The sequence below is a fragment of the Mustelus asterias genome, chromosome 8 (genome assembly GCF_964213995.1).
Source record: "Mustelus asterias chromosome 8, sMusAst1.hap1.1, whole genome shotgun sequence".
NCBI lineage: Eukaryota > Metazoa > Chordata > Chondrichthyes > Carcharhiniformes > Triakidae > Mustelus > Mustelus asterias.
The window spans coordinates 108,183,459-108,200,519 of NC_135808.1; the positions used below are offsets into that span (position 1 = coordinate 108,183,459).

At 41.2% G+C, this 17,061-nt stretch overlaps 1 protein-coding gene across 5 annotated transcripts in view; it reads right to left on the reverse strand.

The window, feature by feature from the left end:
• The window catches only part of eif2b3 (eukaryotic translation initiation factor 2B, subunit 3 gamma), a 117,030-nt gene that overhangs the window by 70,479 nt on the left and 29,490 nt on the right, over positions 1 to 17,061 (reverse strand). For all 5 annotated transcript variants that reach the window (XM_078218690.1, XM_078218693.1, XM_078218692.1 and 2 more), the window contains exons 4-5: positions 13,001 to 13,160; positions 9,610 to 9,721 (exon numbers count right to left, since the gene is read on the reverse strand). In XM_078218690.1, the coding sequence (XP_078074816.1) occupies positions 9,610 to 9,721; positions 13,001 to 13,160 (272 nt within the window). The remainder of the gene's footprint in view (positions 1 to 9,609; positions 9,722 to 13,000; positions 13,161 to 17,061) is intronic.

Genomic DNA, 17,061 nt, shown 5'->3' on the forward strand with positions numbered 1-17,061 from the left:
TGGAAAGGGTCCAGAGGAGGTTCACAAGAATGATCCCTGGAATGAAGAGCTTGTCCTATGAGGAACGGTTGAGGACTCTGGGTCTGTACTCGTTGGAGTTTAGAAGGATGATATTGAAATTTACAGCATACTGCCAGGCCTGGATAGAGTGGACGTGGAGATGATGTTTCCATTAGTAGGAAAAACTAGAACCAGAGGGCACAACCTCAGGCTAAAGGGACGATCCTTTAAAACAGAGATGAGGAGGAATTTCTTCAGTCAGAGTGTGGTGAATCTGTGGAAGTCTTTGCCGCAGAAGGCTGTGGAGGGCAGGTCATTGAGTGTCTTTAAGACAGAGGTAGATAGGTTCTTGATTAATAAGGGGATCAAGGGTTATGGGGAAAAGGCAGGAGAATGGGGATGAGAAAAATATCAGCCATGATTGAATGGTGGAGCAGACTCAATGGGCCGAGTGGCCTAATTCTATGTCTTATGGAATGTATGTGCATAGATTTTTGAAGGTGGCAGGGCAGGGTTAGTTAGTAATTAATAAGGTATACAGGCCTCAAGTAGAGTATGGCATTCAATTCTGAGCATGTGAATGAGAGGGTGCAGAAAGATTTATGAAAATAGTTCCAGGAATGAGGAATGTATATATCTGTGAATAAATTGGAAAAACTGGGGTTGTTCTCCTTCGAGAAGGAAGAGAGTGTGTTCAAAATCATGAGTGGTCTAGTCGGACCAGATAGGGAGAAAAAAAGGAAAGGACCAAGTACCAGAACATACAGAAGGTGAATGGAAAAGAACCAAAGATGACATGAGGAAAACATTTTTTAAACAAATGCAGCCTGTGGTCAGGATCTGGAATGCACTACCTGAGAGTGTGATGAAGGCAGATTCAATTGTGGCTTTTTAAAGGGAACTGGATAATTATCCAAAGAAAAAAATTATGGACTATGGGGACAGGAAGGGGGACAGAGTGACTAGCTGGCCAGTTCTTGCAGGGAACTGGCATGAACCAGGCAGAAGAAATTGCCACCTTCTGTGCTGTAACCATTTTATGCTTCAGATTTGGTTAACCTATCGTCTCCTTGAGTCTTCTACAGTCCAAATGTATTGTCAGTTCCGCTCTCAATTGAAATACCAATATACACAGAATAGTGAATGTGCCTGATATTGCATCAACTTTAAGGAATCTAGAAAAAGGAAAAACAAAACTGTATCACAGATGATTTAGAGCTTAAGTAATGTCATGATGCACTACTAGAACTCTCAATAAGGCAGGTGCTATAATTTGTTCAGTTTGAAACCCGCAAATCAAAGGACTTCCAATGAACAATAGCCTACATGGAAAAATCTATAAACTGCTTCTATCTGTCTGTACCACAACTAATTCTTACCAAGGCGATCTCTTGTTCTGGACTACATCAAGGAACCGAGATGAATTAGTTACAACAACCCACAGGTGATATTAATACTGGAGAATTAATGGAGGTCAAAGACCAAACCAAATACAGTAAAATTACAAAGAAAAGCAGTGATAGATAAGGCAAAAAAACAGACCCGCTTCACTGTTAATTTTGTAGTCCTCTCTCTATAACTACAATTATAATTTAGTGTTTTCTCTATAACAACAATTATAATACAGTGATTATTCTTGTTCTAATGAAGCTTTCCACCTTATATCTTGCTTTCAGATACTGCCAGAGATGGTGTGTATTTCCAATTCCTGGCGATGTAATTATTTATTACTGATTTGCGCAGTGTGCTATAATTCAGGGCATTGGAAGACATTCTTCTTTGAATCAGGGATATTTTAGTCTCTACATTAAAACTATTTTGTGTACCAAATTTAAAGAAAAAAATGTAATAAAAAGATCAAGGTGATGTGATGGTTTGCGGGTGCAATGCATCAGAGACAATGGTTGACTGTGCACGCTAGTTCATAGTTCCCATATGGTGAGTCCCTTGATCTCAACCAGGCTGTCTGGGGCAGGGGTAATGAGCAGAAGTAATCCATTACCACGCACGAAAAGCAACGCAAAACGGTTAACAGGCAACGTCGCTTTAGATCTGGGAATAGATTTTTGCTTGCATTCTCATTGAGGAATGCTATGTGTTACAGATGGAACATGAAGGTGATGTTTGTGGAAAATAACACAAACATTGATGAAGATAAACCTCAAATTGATCAACAGCCATGACATTTCAGTGCAATAATATGAATCCCCACTGCCCAAAAAAAGACTAGTAAAGAACAAAGATAAACAGATATTTGTGCTAAGAAGTTTGAAACTTTATTATTTTTAGTTAAAAGGGTTGAAGCACAAGAATGTCATAAGGAAAAAAGAATTGCTAGCTGGAAGGGCAAACTCTGCATTTCTGTAAGGATTACCTCATTTTATACATACTCTGATGACTAACATGTGTACAGTCAGGCATGTGGTATTCATGTTTCTCAAAAACACTGATACCCTCTCCAGCAAAACCACCTATTCTATGATCTAGGCTTACCATGTAGCCATAATAAATTTTTCATTTGTATTCTTTTAACAAATCATTAATGGAAAAACAAAAACAAGCTGTATTACATACTGTCAAAAAGGTGTGTGTGTGTTTTTACCTGTTTATTAGTAATAAAGTGGGAATATAGTTTGCAAACAATATGGGTGGAACCTTATGAAAATTTGGCTGAGTGCCAGTTCTGGTGAGAAAACTGGAGTGGAACTCTTCAGCTCTACTGGCCTGTTTTCTGTCCAGATCTTGTCACTTTAACTGACAAAAAAAAGAGTGAGTGTGGTTTGCACCATCACTCTGGTGAGGCGGGGACCCTTAGAACCAGGAACCGGCTCCACTGACATAAGGGCGTCCCAATCACTGGGAAAGAAAGTCATCTCCCCCACGTTCCAACACGGAGGTATCTGTGGTCTCCCCTCCCACTCCACCCCATTATGGGGGTAGATGTGAATACGTCTAAACGTTTAAGAAAAACTTGGACGGGTTCATGGATGAGAGGGGTGTGGAGGGATATGGTCCAAGTGCAGGTCAGTGGGACTAGGCATAAAATGGTTCGGCACAGACAAGAAGGGCCAAAAGGCCTGTTTCTGAGTTGTAATTTTCTATGGTTCTATGGTCGCTGGCGAAAATTGGAAATCGTGATCTCGCCAGCGAGATTCGCGATTTCCGGGTTTGGGCAGATGTTGAGTACCTGCCCAACGATCTCGCGGACAGAGAGTGCGGGCTCAAGGTCCTGTGTATGCTGCAAACATGGCTGAATGAACCCCTTGATGTGAACAACTGTCAATTCATAGAAACAGACCATCAGGCAATCAAGTTCTGGAGTTATCACACTATCAAACTGTAATTGCATATATAATTAAAAAGGGCAGCAGGCCAGAATTTACTGTCGTTGGGGGACAAAGAGCATTTGCCGTTAGTTAAAATTTGCTCTTGCTGATTCAATTCCTATAAACTTTTGCATGGTAGGATTTTATAAATGGGAAATGGGAATGGCAAACACTGCAGCACCTTGGCCCTGCATGGACATTTGTACACCTCCTTGATCATGTGGTTAATGAAAGGGTCTGATGAATGTCAAACCAGATGCAAAAAGCAAAACAAAAAGAGGGAAAAATTGGATTAAGTGAAAGACGAAATAAAAAAGTTTAAAAATAGGCATTTAAAAAACGATTTTTAAAATTGCCAATAAAAATTAAAACTGAAGGAATGAGAGTCTACAGTGGTAATTTTCAGTACCAGAAATGTTAGATACTAATTCAGACTTATGGTGCCATTACAAATGGTACTTAGACTGAAATAGCTAAAGCCCTGACTTTCTATAGCAAGTTTAGTTTGTATCTGCTGTGCAAGTGCAGGAACTTCACATCATTTAATGGATTTGAATTGCGAGTAACACAGTAAAAAGCTGTTTTTCAGAAGCTAATCGCAGTACGGCACGTCTTGGATAGCACCATCTGGATTTTTTGTTTAACTATGCATTTACCCTTGTCAGAAATTTCAGCACAATATTTCCATAACTAACGGCAGTGCTGTGAGCCTCAGCCTTACATATTCTCATTGGCAGAGGGCTGATCAATAGGCACAGATAAATATCTAGGTGTCACTTCATAGTTACCCTTTCCAGAACAGAAGCCAAAAGACGTGCTTTCTCTTTTGAGGTGAGATTTAAATCCAAAAATAACTAGGAGCAGGGATCCTAAACAGTGACACAATGAACTCTTGTTGACTAATGGAGTTAGAAATTTAAAAATGAATGTAGTGCAATAATTGAAATCGATCTACACCAATTGTGTATAGTGTGTTAAACACGCTTCTAATGGCTAGCTCTGTTCCCCCATCAATTCTGCCAAATCATGTAAAACGGTCATCTCCAATAACATATATGAATCTTACAGTATATCTTGAAACTCCACGTGACATCCAGCAGTATCTATCTTTTTATAAAATACACCTTACTTTCTCTAATGAGCCCCATTCTGAGATTAAAGTTAAAGTTTATTTATTAGTCACAAGTAAGGCTTACATTAACACTGCAATGAAGTTACTGTGAAATTCCCCTAGTCGCCACAGTCTGGCACCTGTTCGGGTCACTGCACCTAATCAGCACGTCTTTCAAAATGTGGGAGGAAACCGGAGCACCCACAGAAACAGGGAGAACGTGCAAACTCCACACAGACAGTGACCCAAGCCAGGAATGCTGTGAAGCAACAGTACTAACCACTGCTACCATGCTGCTCATAGTTTCAAAATAATGAAGAAGCAAATTGGTGGATATAATGGGAAGTACTAAAAGGGCATTTAATCCTTATAAAAATAACAACTTTAAAAGTCAAAATTATTTCAAGACGATCTTAAACACATATTAAAGACAACAGCTATACTTAATTTTTGTTGCAGGTCTGCTCTAGCTGGCAACATAGAATCCCAATCTTGGTCCACAGCCTTTGATATCTTAAGCTAACAAACATTTAAAAGACTTAATCTCGAAGATTTCAACCAACCCAGCATTCACAGACTACTGACAGACCATGCTCCAGATCTCAACCACCCTACAAATGAATCAGCACTTTTTCAATTAACTTCAAAATGGCCCACCTCCAATTTTAACATTATGTATCCTTGTTCTGGATTTCCCAAGAGGAGAGTTTCTCAGTATCTACCCAATTGAATTCCTTGATAAGTTAAAATACCTCTCTGTTGACAAGGTGGGATGAAGCATAAACACCAGCAATAACCTGCTAAGTTGAACAGCCTGATCCTGTGCTGCAAAACTCTAATTAATTCTATATAAAAATACTGCAATGAGATCACCTCCCACCAACTCAAGAGAATAGTCTTTTTCTTTTACATCTTTCTGATGGTTTGGTGCTGAAAAACGAATGCAGATGGGGTCTGACCCAAGACTCTGTACAACTGAAGCATCATTCCTAACTACTCGATTCTAATGTGTTTGACAGAAAGGCAAACACTTCATTAGTCTTTTTTATTTACTTTTTGAACCTGGGCACTCACCTTTAGTAATGCATGTACATCAACACCTAAATCCCTTTACTCTTCCACAGTCCCTAGTCTCTCAATATTAAAGACAGGCGTTTCCCTTTGCCTTTCTTGGATCCAAAGTGGATGATCTCATACTTTCCCACATTGAATTCCATCTGTGATAGTTTAGCTCTTTCACTGTGTAACTTTCTGCCCCACAAGGCTGTGTCCTCAGCCCCTTACTGTACTCCTTATACATCTATGACTGTGTGGCCAAATTCCCCTCCAACTTGATTTTCAAGTTTGCTGATGACACCACCATAGTGGGTTGAATCTCAAACAATGACGAGTGGAGCACAGGAAAGAGAGAGAGAATCTGGTGAACTGGTGCGACGACAATAATCGCTCCCTCAATGTCAACAAAATGAAGGAGATAGCCTTCGACTTCAGGAAGCGTAATGGAGAACATGCCCCTGTCTACATCAACGGGGATGAAGTAGAAAGAGTCGAGAGCTTCAAGTTTTTAAAGTGTCCAGATCACCAACAACCTGTCCTGGTCTCTCCATGCTGACGCTATAGTTAAGAAAGCCCACCAACACCTCTACTTTCTCAGAAAACTAAAGAAATTTGGCATGTCCGCTACGACTCTCACCAACTTTTACAGATGCACCATAGAAAGCATTCTTGCTGGTTGTATCACAGCTTAGTACGGCTCCTGCTCTGTACAAGACCCTAAGAAACTATAAAGGGTCATTAACGAAGCCCAGCCCATCACTCAAACTAGTCTCCCATCCATTGACACTCTCTAGACTTCCTGCTGCCTCGGAAAAGCAGCCAGCATAATCAAGGACCCCACGCACCTCAGACATACTCTCTTCCACCTTCTTCCGTTGGGAAAAAGGTACAAAAGTCCGAGGACACGTACCAACCGACTCAAGAACAGCTTCTTCCCTGCTGCCATCAGACTTTTAAATGGACCTACCTCGCATAAAGTCGATCTTTCTCTATATCCTAGCTATGACTGCAGCATTACATGTTGCATTCTCTTTTTTCCTTGTCGTGTACTGTATGCTTTGTCTGAGGAGTGCACAAGAAACAATACTTTTCACTGTATAATAAGACGTGACAATAATAAATCAAATCAAAATCACAGCTTTGCATGTCTTCGAACTTTGTACTATCCACAAACTTATATTTATAACTTCCTATTCCATTTTCAAATCATTCACAGATATGACTTGGAGGATCTAATGGGTGGCACAGTGGTCAGCACTGCTGCCTCAAAGTGCCAGGGACCCAGGTTCAATTCCGGCCTCGGGTGACTGTGTGGAGTTTGCACATTCTCTCTGTGTCTGCGTGGGTTTTCTCCGGTTGCTCCGGTTTCCTTGCACACTCCAAAGATGTGCTGGTTAAGCGGATTGGCCATGCTAAATTGACCCTTAGTGTCAAGGCTTAGCAGGGTAAATAGGTATAGGGTCTGGGTGGGATTGTTTTTGGTGCAGGCTTGATGGCTTCTGCACTGTAGGGATTCTATGACGATGAAAAGCTAAGACCACAGCACAAATCTCTGAAGGAATGCTACTTGTCACATCAGAAGCGCATTCTCTTTATCCCTACTCTGTTTCCTATCTCCCATCTAATTACCAAACCTTGCAAGAAGGTTATCTACAATTCATGTGCTCTCATTTTTACTAATAATCTCTTGTGCTGAAACTTATCAATTAACTTTTGGAAGTCCATGTGGACAACATTTCTCATGCTTTACAAAGAAATTGGAGGCAAGAGAGACGGTACATGGAGAAAGAACCAATGCCATGCCTTTAATGTTTGGACTTCAGTAGGAATTAGTCTGTTCTGAACCCAATCACTTGCACTTTCAAGACCAGGTAACTTTAACTTGGGGTGATGAGGAATTGACGTAGTGCGGTTGACAACTCACAAAGAAGCTAGGAGTTAAGGTGTTAAGAGGCAGAGCATGATGAAGCAGAGGAAACATTTATGGGGCAATAGGGATCAGGTGAGGGAGTGACTCTGGGTTTTGCTCTTACAGGGGTGACAGAGACACGATAGGTTGGATGACCTCCTTCTGTGCTACAACTATCCTATGATTCTATGTGCCTGAATAGAGGCTTAAGATATTGAAGACCTTGGCTGTTGAGCATACAGACATTAACCTCAGGGGCCATATCATGGAAAAGTAAATGACTGCAGCATCAGCACCAAAAGGTACTGCAAACACTCTCCAAAGAAAGCAGGGATAGCAGCAGAATCCAATATCATGCTCAAGGTAAATTTGGAAAAGGGCTTCTCAACAACGTGGAATACCCTATAACAAATAGTAGCTCCATGAATTGTGTACACGTCCCATGGAATACAGATACACCCCGACACATGCCTCAATATCTTCTGGGGTGAAAAACATTGGTAGTTCAAAAGTAGTGAAATGGTTATTTTACTGGACAAGTAATTCAGAAGCTTGGACTAGAAAGAGAGTTTATATTTAGAAAATTTGATTTTAGCTCAAGAGACCTAGAAATAAAATACTGGTATCAAAAAAAGAAACCACAAAGCTATCTGATTGTCAGAAAAACTTAACTGGTTGACTAATAAATTCTAGATAAGGGAATGTGCTATCCATTTGTGACTCCAGTCCCACATCAACATGGTTAACCCTTAAATGATCAATGATCTGGTACCCTGTTACTTACTTACTGACAGCAAGTTACTGACAGCAATTAAATCACTTTCTTCACTTTTTGACAACAGCACTGAAAGGTAAGTAGTTACTTGCTCAACATTCTTGAATGATATGTGAGGCAGCGAAGTGTTAGAACTATTGCTCCAAAGTCAAAACCACCTTATACTGAAAGTAATAATCCAGTAAAAAAGATAAACGTCAGTTTTTTAAAAACTTCTGAATATATTCATGAGCAGTATGGTGGCACAGTGGTTAGCACTGCTGTCTCACAGGGACCCAAGTTTGATTCCCGGCTTGGTGACCATCTGTGCGGAGTCTGCACGTTCTCCCCGTGTCTGCGTGGGTTTCTTCCGGGTCCTCCAGTTCCCTCCCACAGCCCGAAAGACAGGCCGGTTAGGTGCATCGGCCATGCTAAATTCTCCCTCAGCGCACCCGAACAGGCGCCGGTGTGTGGCGACTAGGGGATTTTCACAGTTAACTTCATTGCAATATTAACGTAGGCCTACTTGTGACACTAATAAATAAACTTAAAACTATATTCTATATATTAAAACATAAATATTTGTAGCTTAGCAGGATGTGGAACCTCCATAACTGCCTTTAATAAAAATAATATATGGGCAAATATATGGCCAATATTATCCCACCTGGAAAAGCAAACATGTACCTCTGAAAGGTCTAAGGCAGTTTTTATTTGTTCTTTGCAATCTGTGAATGAACTGGTTTATAAAAGGCTTGTAAAAATATGGATGGTCATGCATGGATTTAGGGGAACAAAGCTGTATTCAGGCTGGCACTGCTGACCCACACTACTCACTTGTAAATGCTTTTCTTCATTCACAATGCACCTAGCCTGCGAGAGGAGGGTATTAACGGAGCAATGTCAGAAAAGTGTACCACCAATGTTCTAGTTCTGGGAACAAGACTGGTTTGAGACAACTTCCCCGATACTGGACTGTCAATAAATCTATCCTGTTTCACAAAGCAGTCTCTCTGCCCAGAGACAGGCAGTCGGACTTCAGAAAGAAATTCAATCCAAGTAGTCCCACCTATTTACCTGAAGATATTAAATAACAAAATTACAGTGTGCATCAGATATCAGTTCGTCTTTTAAAGAGTTCTTGCTGTCAGCCACACAACTGAGGCAGAAGAGAGGAGGAAGAAATGCTAAATATGCAGGAATTACTTTTTTTGTATCACAGGAATACTAGCTATAGAAGTAAGTTACTTAATGGGAGGTGGTCAAATCATTAAGAGATTTATGTAGAATTACAACTTCCCAAACGGAAGAAATCAAAACATTTCTTGCCTTCACAGAGTCTCTAGACAAGTCACACTTGTTACTGCTCTTTAAGTCCACATTTATTTAAACTATTAGTACTAGGTTTGGAGAAACAAAGAAAGGGAACAGAAAACGTGCTGTAATTACTCACTTCTGCATCAAGGACTTCCTAATGACAAGCTCGTCATCCAAGTCAGCTTCATTAGCCATGAAAAGTAGACGTTTGCACGTGTCATCAACTCCGACAAAGTCCCTTTGTTCAGCTGTACACATGAACCAAAAAAAACTTTTAAAACTTGTCATTTCAGCCATGTCAATCAAAACTTCTGTGTGATACAGGAACTTTAGAAATGGTTCATATGAGGACTACAAGAATGATTCCCAGCTTTAACAACCTTTGTTACACCTATAGGCTTAAAAAACTAGGTATATTCACATTAGAAAAGTGTAAGTTTAAGGGAAGTTTAAAATAGTCAAAAGACTAGATTGTGTTCTTGGTGACAGATTATTTAATAATCAGCATTTATCCAACAACATCACCAAAATTGATTATCTGGTCATTTATCTCTCAGCTGTTTGTTGGAATGTTTGCATGCAAACTGACTGTTGCATTTGATAATGTTACATTAATGACTTTGATGAACAGCAAATTAAGCAAGCCGTTTCATGCTGCTACCATACAGTGATGACGCAAGTGGTATTTTTCAGAATAGAAAGCCAGAGTAAATCCAAAATGACATTCTGCATACCGCACAAATGAACAACATAGTGTATGCATTTCATTGCCTGTATGAAGCCAGGTACATTGGCTATATGTCCCAGCAGTTAGCTGATCAAATCAAACAACATGTTCCTTCTGTTTGCAATAGTCAAGAACAGACTATACTCAATCAGTCCATACTTGCAAAGCCCAAAACAAAATGTCTAGTATTAAATGGGATTCTACAATTGGGCAGCATTTGCTAAACAACCCTGAGTGCACTAAAAACTACCAGTTTAAGATAATCAATGAAGGTCACAATGTGGCTCATTTATACTTGCCAGAAGCAAAGCAGGGACCCATTCTCTGCAAACAAAAGGAATATGTTCAAGTGTTACACCTTTTTTGAATGACTCAAAAGCACAGGAGCTTATAGTTCCCTATTGTTTTCTCTATGGCAAAGCTTTAGCCAGAGTCAACTTGTCAATCACTCCTTTCTCCTGTAGTACAAGGTGTTGTGATCATTAAAAATTTGCATTCTTGTGTTTGTGCTGATGAGTGCAAGACAATAAGCTTCGGCAATCTCCCACTTCAGCAATATTAGTGACTTAGTTCCAAAAGTGCTTCATTAACAAGCAGGTGCAACCAACAAGAAAACAATTTGAGGGAATAAATTAAGAGTTAAGGTAAAGTCGCCATAGTCCCATCTGACTATAGGCTGTGACTGGTGGTGACTTAACTTGAGGGTCACACACCTCAGGCAGGATTGAGAAGGCAGGCCTTCATGAATAACCTTAGCCGGTAGAGGAATTGAACGCGTGCTGTTGGCGTCGCTCTGCATCACTAACTAACCGTCCAGCCAACTGAGCTAAACTCAGAGTACACCATTATATTTAAGATATAATCGTGCCGTGTTCAGCTGTACACATGAACCAAAAAAAACTTTTAAAACTTGTCATTTCAGCCATGTCAATCAAGACTTCTGTGTGATACAGGAACTTTAGAAATGGTTCATATGAGGACTACAAGAATGATTCCCAGCTTTAACAACCTTTGTTGGCGGCACGGTAGCACATGGGCGGCACGGTAGCACAGTGGTTAGCACTGCTGCTTCACAGCTCCAGGGTCCCGGGTTCGATTCCCGGCTCGGGTCACTGTCTGTGTGGAGTTTGCACATTCTCCTCGTGTCTGCGTGGGTTTCCTCCGGGTGCTCCGGTTTCCTCCCACAGTTCAAAGATGTGCGGGTTAGGTTGATTGGCCAGGTTAAAAAATTGCCCCTTAGAGTGCTGGGATGTGTAGGTTAGAGGGATTAGCGGGTAAAATATGTGGGGGTAGGGCCTGGGTGGGATTGTGGTCGGTGCAGACTCGATGGGCCGAATGGCCTCCTTCTGCACTGTAGGGTTTTTATGATTTCTATGATTTCTATGATATTAGCTTAGGTATAATTTTTCAATGAATTGATTGCAGTATGCAAAACGAGTCTGGTGACAACTTTGTTCCACGTTATTCTTAAGACATCAGCTCAAAGTGAGAGACCCATAACCGCTAGCATTTCACACCAGCCTTAAGATTGTTGAAAAGTTCTTCTCTGACACAGTTCACACCAAGGACAACAACTGTAATTGTACTGCTGGGTGATTTTCCACAACTTGCAATGGATACAACATTTACATACTTCTACAACAATACTTAATAAAATTACTGTGACAACACATGTTTTAATTAAATACGCTGAAACTGATGGTAATTTTGATATTAATATAACGGGCGGGATTCTTCAATCTCATTCACCTGCCACCGCAGCCAGTGAGAATGGAGAATTTGCTGCTCAGCCAAAACTCCACTCACCGCAGCAGGATCGAGAATCCCAACCACGGGTGAAGTCGGAGGTTTCCGGCGAACACTGCATTTTAATATGCTTTAGCAACTTCTTGGCTTTCTAAATAACAAACCCAAATGATGTGGATTCTCAACAGCACACAGTAAAATCTCTGTTCCAATTGAAACAGGCAGGAGCCTACTCGTGATATGAAGTAAGGATTCTATACCTCTTGCAGGACTCTGGTGCAATTTTGGCATTCCACTGGAGTGTTGAGCAGCCAAACAAGCTGTTCTTAAACAGGACTGAGCATGCTGCTCCAGAAACAGCAAGCAAAAGCCTCTGTTGCAGTGATCTTTACTGGGCAATATTCCCAACTGTTGTTAGTCCCTTTGTTTTCAAGTAGCTGCATCCCACCTGACCCTGGTTTGTCACTCTTTTCAATACCACCCCCACCCACCACCCGCACCCCCCCCCCCCCAACCATCTCTCTGATGTATCTTCTGGGCTCAGCTCTACAGAGGAGACACAAGATGCACATTTGATGCAATTGATCTGCCAGCTGTCTAGCAGTGTTCATTCAGTTCTGGCAGCTTAAATTATTCTAATAAGGCGCTACAATGAAAATTAATTGGGCCTTGCACTAAATCCCACAAGTGGATGACTGGCTCGCAAATGCACCCTTTAGCTCAATGAAAGCAGACAGATGAAAATTTGTTTCTAATTTCTTCTTTGATTGAAAGAGTGGAGATAGATTTTCTACTTGCCAACCCAATGCAAGTCTGGGATGACAGATGGGTGACCCATTGTACAGATCTCCATTGATTTCAACAAACATTTTTTTGCACCAGGTAGTAATTAAGATGAAAATTTAACTTCTTGGTTCTCTGAGTATAAAAAACACTTATGGTGCAACATTGAAGAAACTTCCATAAGGAGTTTGTCGTCTTCTGTCAGACTATCTGCTGATATTTTTAAAGAATCAATTGCTTATGTTTTTTTCCCCTCCTGGGAAAACTTTACCTTCTTTACTTTTTCCTTTCTGACCAGGCACAGGTTCAGTAAAATCATGTGCTTTGCGCATCAGCATTGATATTGTGGCATCATGTGCACGGAACAGGTCTATCACTTCATGCAGGGCTGCGTCAGTGACGAGGTCACAACTGACCACCAAAACATCTGTCTGTGAAAAGAAAAACAGCTTTTCAATTTGTTGTGCAACTCAATTCAATACAAAAGGGAAATCATGCTTGATGAATCTATTGGAACTCTTTGAGGATGTAACTAGTAGAATGGACCGAGGAGAACCAGTGGATGTGGTTTATTTAGACTTTCAGAAGGCTTTCGACAAGGTCTCACATGACAGACTACGATGTAGAGTTAAAGCACATGGGATTGCAGGCAATGTCTTGAGATGGATAGAAAGCTAGTTAGCAGATAGGAACAAAGAGTTGGTTTAAATGGGTCTTTTTCTAATTGGCAGTCAGTGACTAGTGAGGTTCCACAGGAATCTGTGCTAGGACCCCAACTGTTCACATTATATATGAATGACTTGGAAGAGGGAACCAAATGTATTACCTCCAAATTTGGGTGGGAGGATGAGCTGTGAGGAGGATACAGAAATGCTTCAGCGTGGTTTGGACAGGCTGAGTGCGTGGGCATATGCATGGCAGTTGCAGTATAATGTGGATAAATGTGAGTTTATCTACTTTGGTAGCAATAATAGGAAGACAGATTATTACTTGAATGGGTGTAAATTGAGAGAGGTGGATACTCAACGAGACCTTGGAGTCCCCGTGCATCAGTTGCTGAAAGTAAGTGTGCAGGTACAGCAGGCAGTAAAGAAGGCAAATTGTATGTTGACAGGAAAGAGTGAATCTGGTGAACTGGTGCGACAACAATAAACTCTCCCTCAATGAAAACGAAGGAGATAGTCATTGGCTTCAGGAAGCGTAGTGCAGGATATGCCCCTGTCTACATCAATGGGGATGAAGTAGAAATGGTCAAAAGCTTCAAATGTTTAGGTGTCCAGATCACCAACAACCTGGTCCCTCCATCCTGATGCTATAGTTAAGAAAGTCCACCAATGTCTCTACTTTCTCAGGAGACTAAGGAAATTTGGCATGTCTGCTATGACTCTCACCATTTTTTACAGATGCAACATTCTTTCTGGTTATATCACAGCTTGGTACGGCTCCTGCTCTGTCCAAGACCGCAATAAGCTACAAAGGGTCATGAACGAAGCCCAGCCCCCCATCTACTGACACCGTCTACACTTCCTGCGGCCTTGGAGAAGCAGCCAGCCTAATCAAGGACCCAGGAACCCCGGACATACTCTCTTCCACCTTTTTCCATTGGGAAATAGATACAAAAGTCTGAGGACACGAATCAAACGGCTCAAGAACAGCTTCTTCCCTGCTGCCATCAGATTTTTGAATGGACTTACCTCACATTAAGTTGATCTTTCTCTACACCCTAGCTATGATTGTAACATTACATTTTGCACTCTCTCCTATCCTTCTCTATGTATGGTATGCTTTGTCCGCATAGCGCGCAGGAAATAATACTTTTCACCAATATATGTGACAATAATAAATCAAATCAAATCCTTGGTGTCCTCATGCATCAGTCGCTGAAAGTAAGCGCGCAGGTACAGCTGGCAGTAAAGATGGCAAACAGTATATTGGCTTTGATAGCAAGAGGATTTAAGTATAGGGATAGGGAAGTTTTGCTGTAATTGTATAGGGCATTGGTGAGGTCACACCTGGAGTACTGTGTAAAGTTTTGGTGTCCTTGCCTGAGGAAGGATGTCCTTGATAAAGAGCGAGTACAGTGATGGTTTACCAGGCTGATTCCAGCGATGGCAGTCTCTCCTCATATGACAGACTTAAGTCGGTTAGGAATATATTCACTGGAGTTTAGAAGAATGAGAGGGGATCTCATAGAAACTTATAAAATTCTAAAATGGTTAGACAGGGTAGATTCAGAAATAATGTTCCCGTGGTAGGGGAGTCCAGAACTAGGGGTCATAGTTTAAGGATAAGGGGTAAACCTTTTAAAATTGAGGTGAGGAGAAATTTCTTCACCCCAAGGGTGGTGAATTTGTGGAATTCATAGAATCATAGAATCCCTACAGTACAGAAAGAGGCCAGTCGGCCCATCGAGTCTGCACTGACCACAATCCCACCCAGGCCCTACCCCCATATCCCTACACATTTACCCACTAATCCCTCTAACCTACGCATCTCACGACACTAAGGGCAATTTTAGCATGGCCAATTAACCTAACCCGCACATCTTTGGATTCACTACCACAGAATGTAGTTGAGGCCAAAACGTCTGATTTCAAGAAGAAATCAGATACAACTCTAAGGGCTAAAGGGATATGGTGATAAGGGGGAGAAATCAGGATATTGAATTTGAGATCAACCATGATCAAAATGAATGGCGGAGCAAGCTCAAAGTGCCGAATGGCCTACTCCTGCTTTTAGTTTCTATGCTTCAATTTTCAATACAGCATGCAGATTTTGAGTAGAACATGGTCCTCCCAGAATAGAAAGAAGGAAGGGACAAAGGCAGAAAAAGGACAGAAAAGAAATTAGGTCATATAGTGCCATTGAAATCAGGTTGTGCCACTGTGCTTCACAGTTCATTAAGTCCTAAGTGTTTTTTTCTGCAGACAAACCCAGCAGCCAACTTGCACACAATCCAGGTCTCAAAAAGAGGGAATGAGATAAAATAACGAAGTGTTCGGTTCTTGATTATGCTGATTGAGATACACAATGGCCCAGCTCCTCCTTAGATCATGAAATCAAATCTTTTATGTCACCTGGACATATTAAAATCTCACCCAAAAGACAAGGATGATGAAACACTTCCTCAGTGTACACGGCAGTGTCATCCTGGTTTGTGCACTCAGGTCCGTATGTTGAGTTTAATCCGACAATATACTGACCCTTGATGCAGGCTATGTATACTATAGCAACAGGCCGATTGTAAACTCTGCTTCAGGCATTAATTAGGGTAACATAACCAAAATGTACCTTAAATGATCAACAATCCATCTTGTGAATAACTGATGCACCCTGATCTGAAGAATAAAGGTAGATTCTCAACAAGCTTCAAAAGGGAAAAAAGATCATGCCAATTTGCTGAGGTGCAGTGAAAAATGTTTAGCCTTTGGTAACACGCAAAAAAATCAGTTCTACAATCTAATATCCAGTATGTATCTCAAGGCAACAAATTACCTGCCATATAACAAGTTTAAATGTCTAGTTTGAATATTGGTGGATGGACTGGCAGGTGGGAGCAGGAGAGGGAAGGGGTCAGCATGAGTGATTGGGATTTCAATCGTGGAGTTACCCACGAATTAGACTAGGTTTTTTCTGTCTAACATTTCCTGGGTAACTCTTCAGGTAAGTAAATGGAAACTGTCTAAAGTTTCCAACTCTAGCTCAAAGTTGGAGACCTTTGTGGAGGGTCCCGGGGAAAAGGGGTCGTTTAAACTTTCTGGGCAACTCCCATGTAGGTCTTAGGACTTCTGCAGAGGACTTCTGTGTGTCAGGACTTCTGCAGAGTCCTGACACACATCTCTGATCATCCATCCAGTCTCTGATGATCCAGAGACCAAAAGATTTAGGTCCATATGTCACAACTGTCACAAAATTAATGTTGAAAAGAACAAAAAGTGATTATGAAAACAGGTTGGATAGGCTTGGGCTGTTTCGTCAAAGCAGGAAAGACTGAGGGGCCTGATCTGATCGAACTGTACAAGATTATGAAGGGTATGGGCAGAGTGGTTAAGGAGCAGTTGTTTTCCTTAGTTGAAGGATCAGTCACAAGGGGATATAGATTCAAGGTGAAGGGCAGGAGGTTTAGGGGATTGTGAGGAAAAGTTTGTTTTACCCAAAGGATAAAAAACGGTCTGGGATGCACTGCCTGGGAGGGTGATCCTTTATAAAGGACCTAGATGAGCACTTGGCACATGATAACATTCAAGACTAAGGGCCAAGTGCTGGTAAATGGGATTAGATGGGTCAGGTATTTCTCACGTGTTGGTGCAGACTGAATGGGCCGAAGATCCT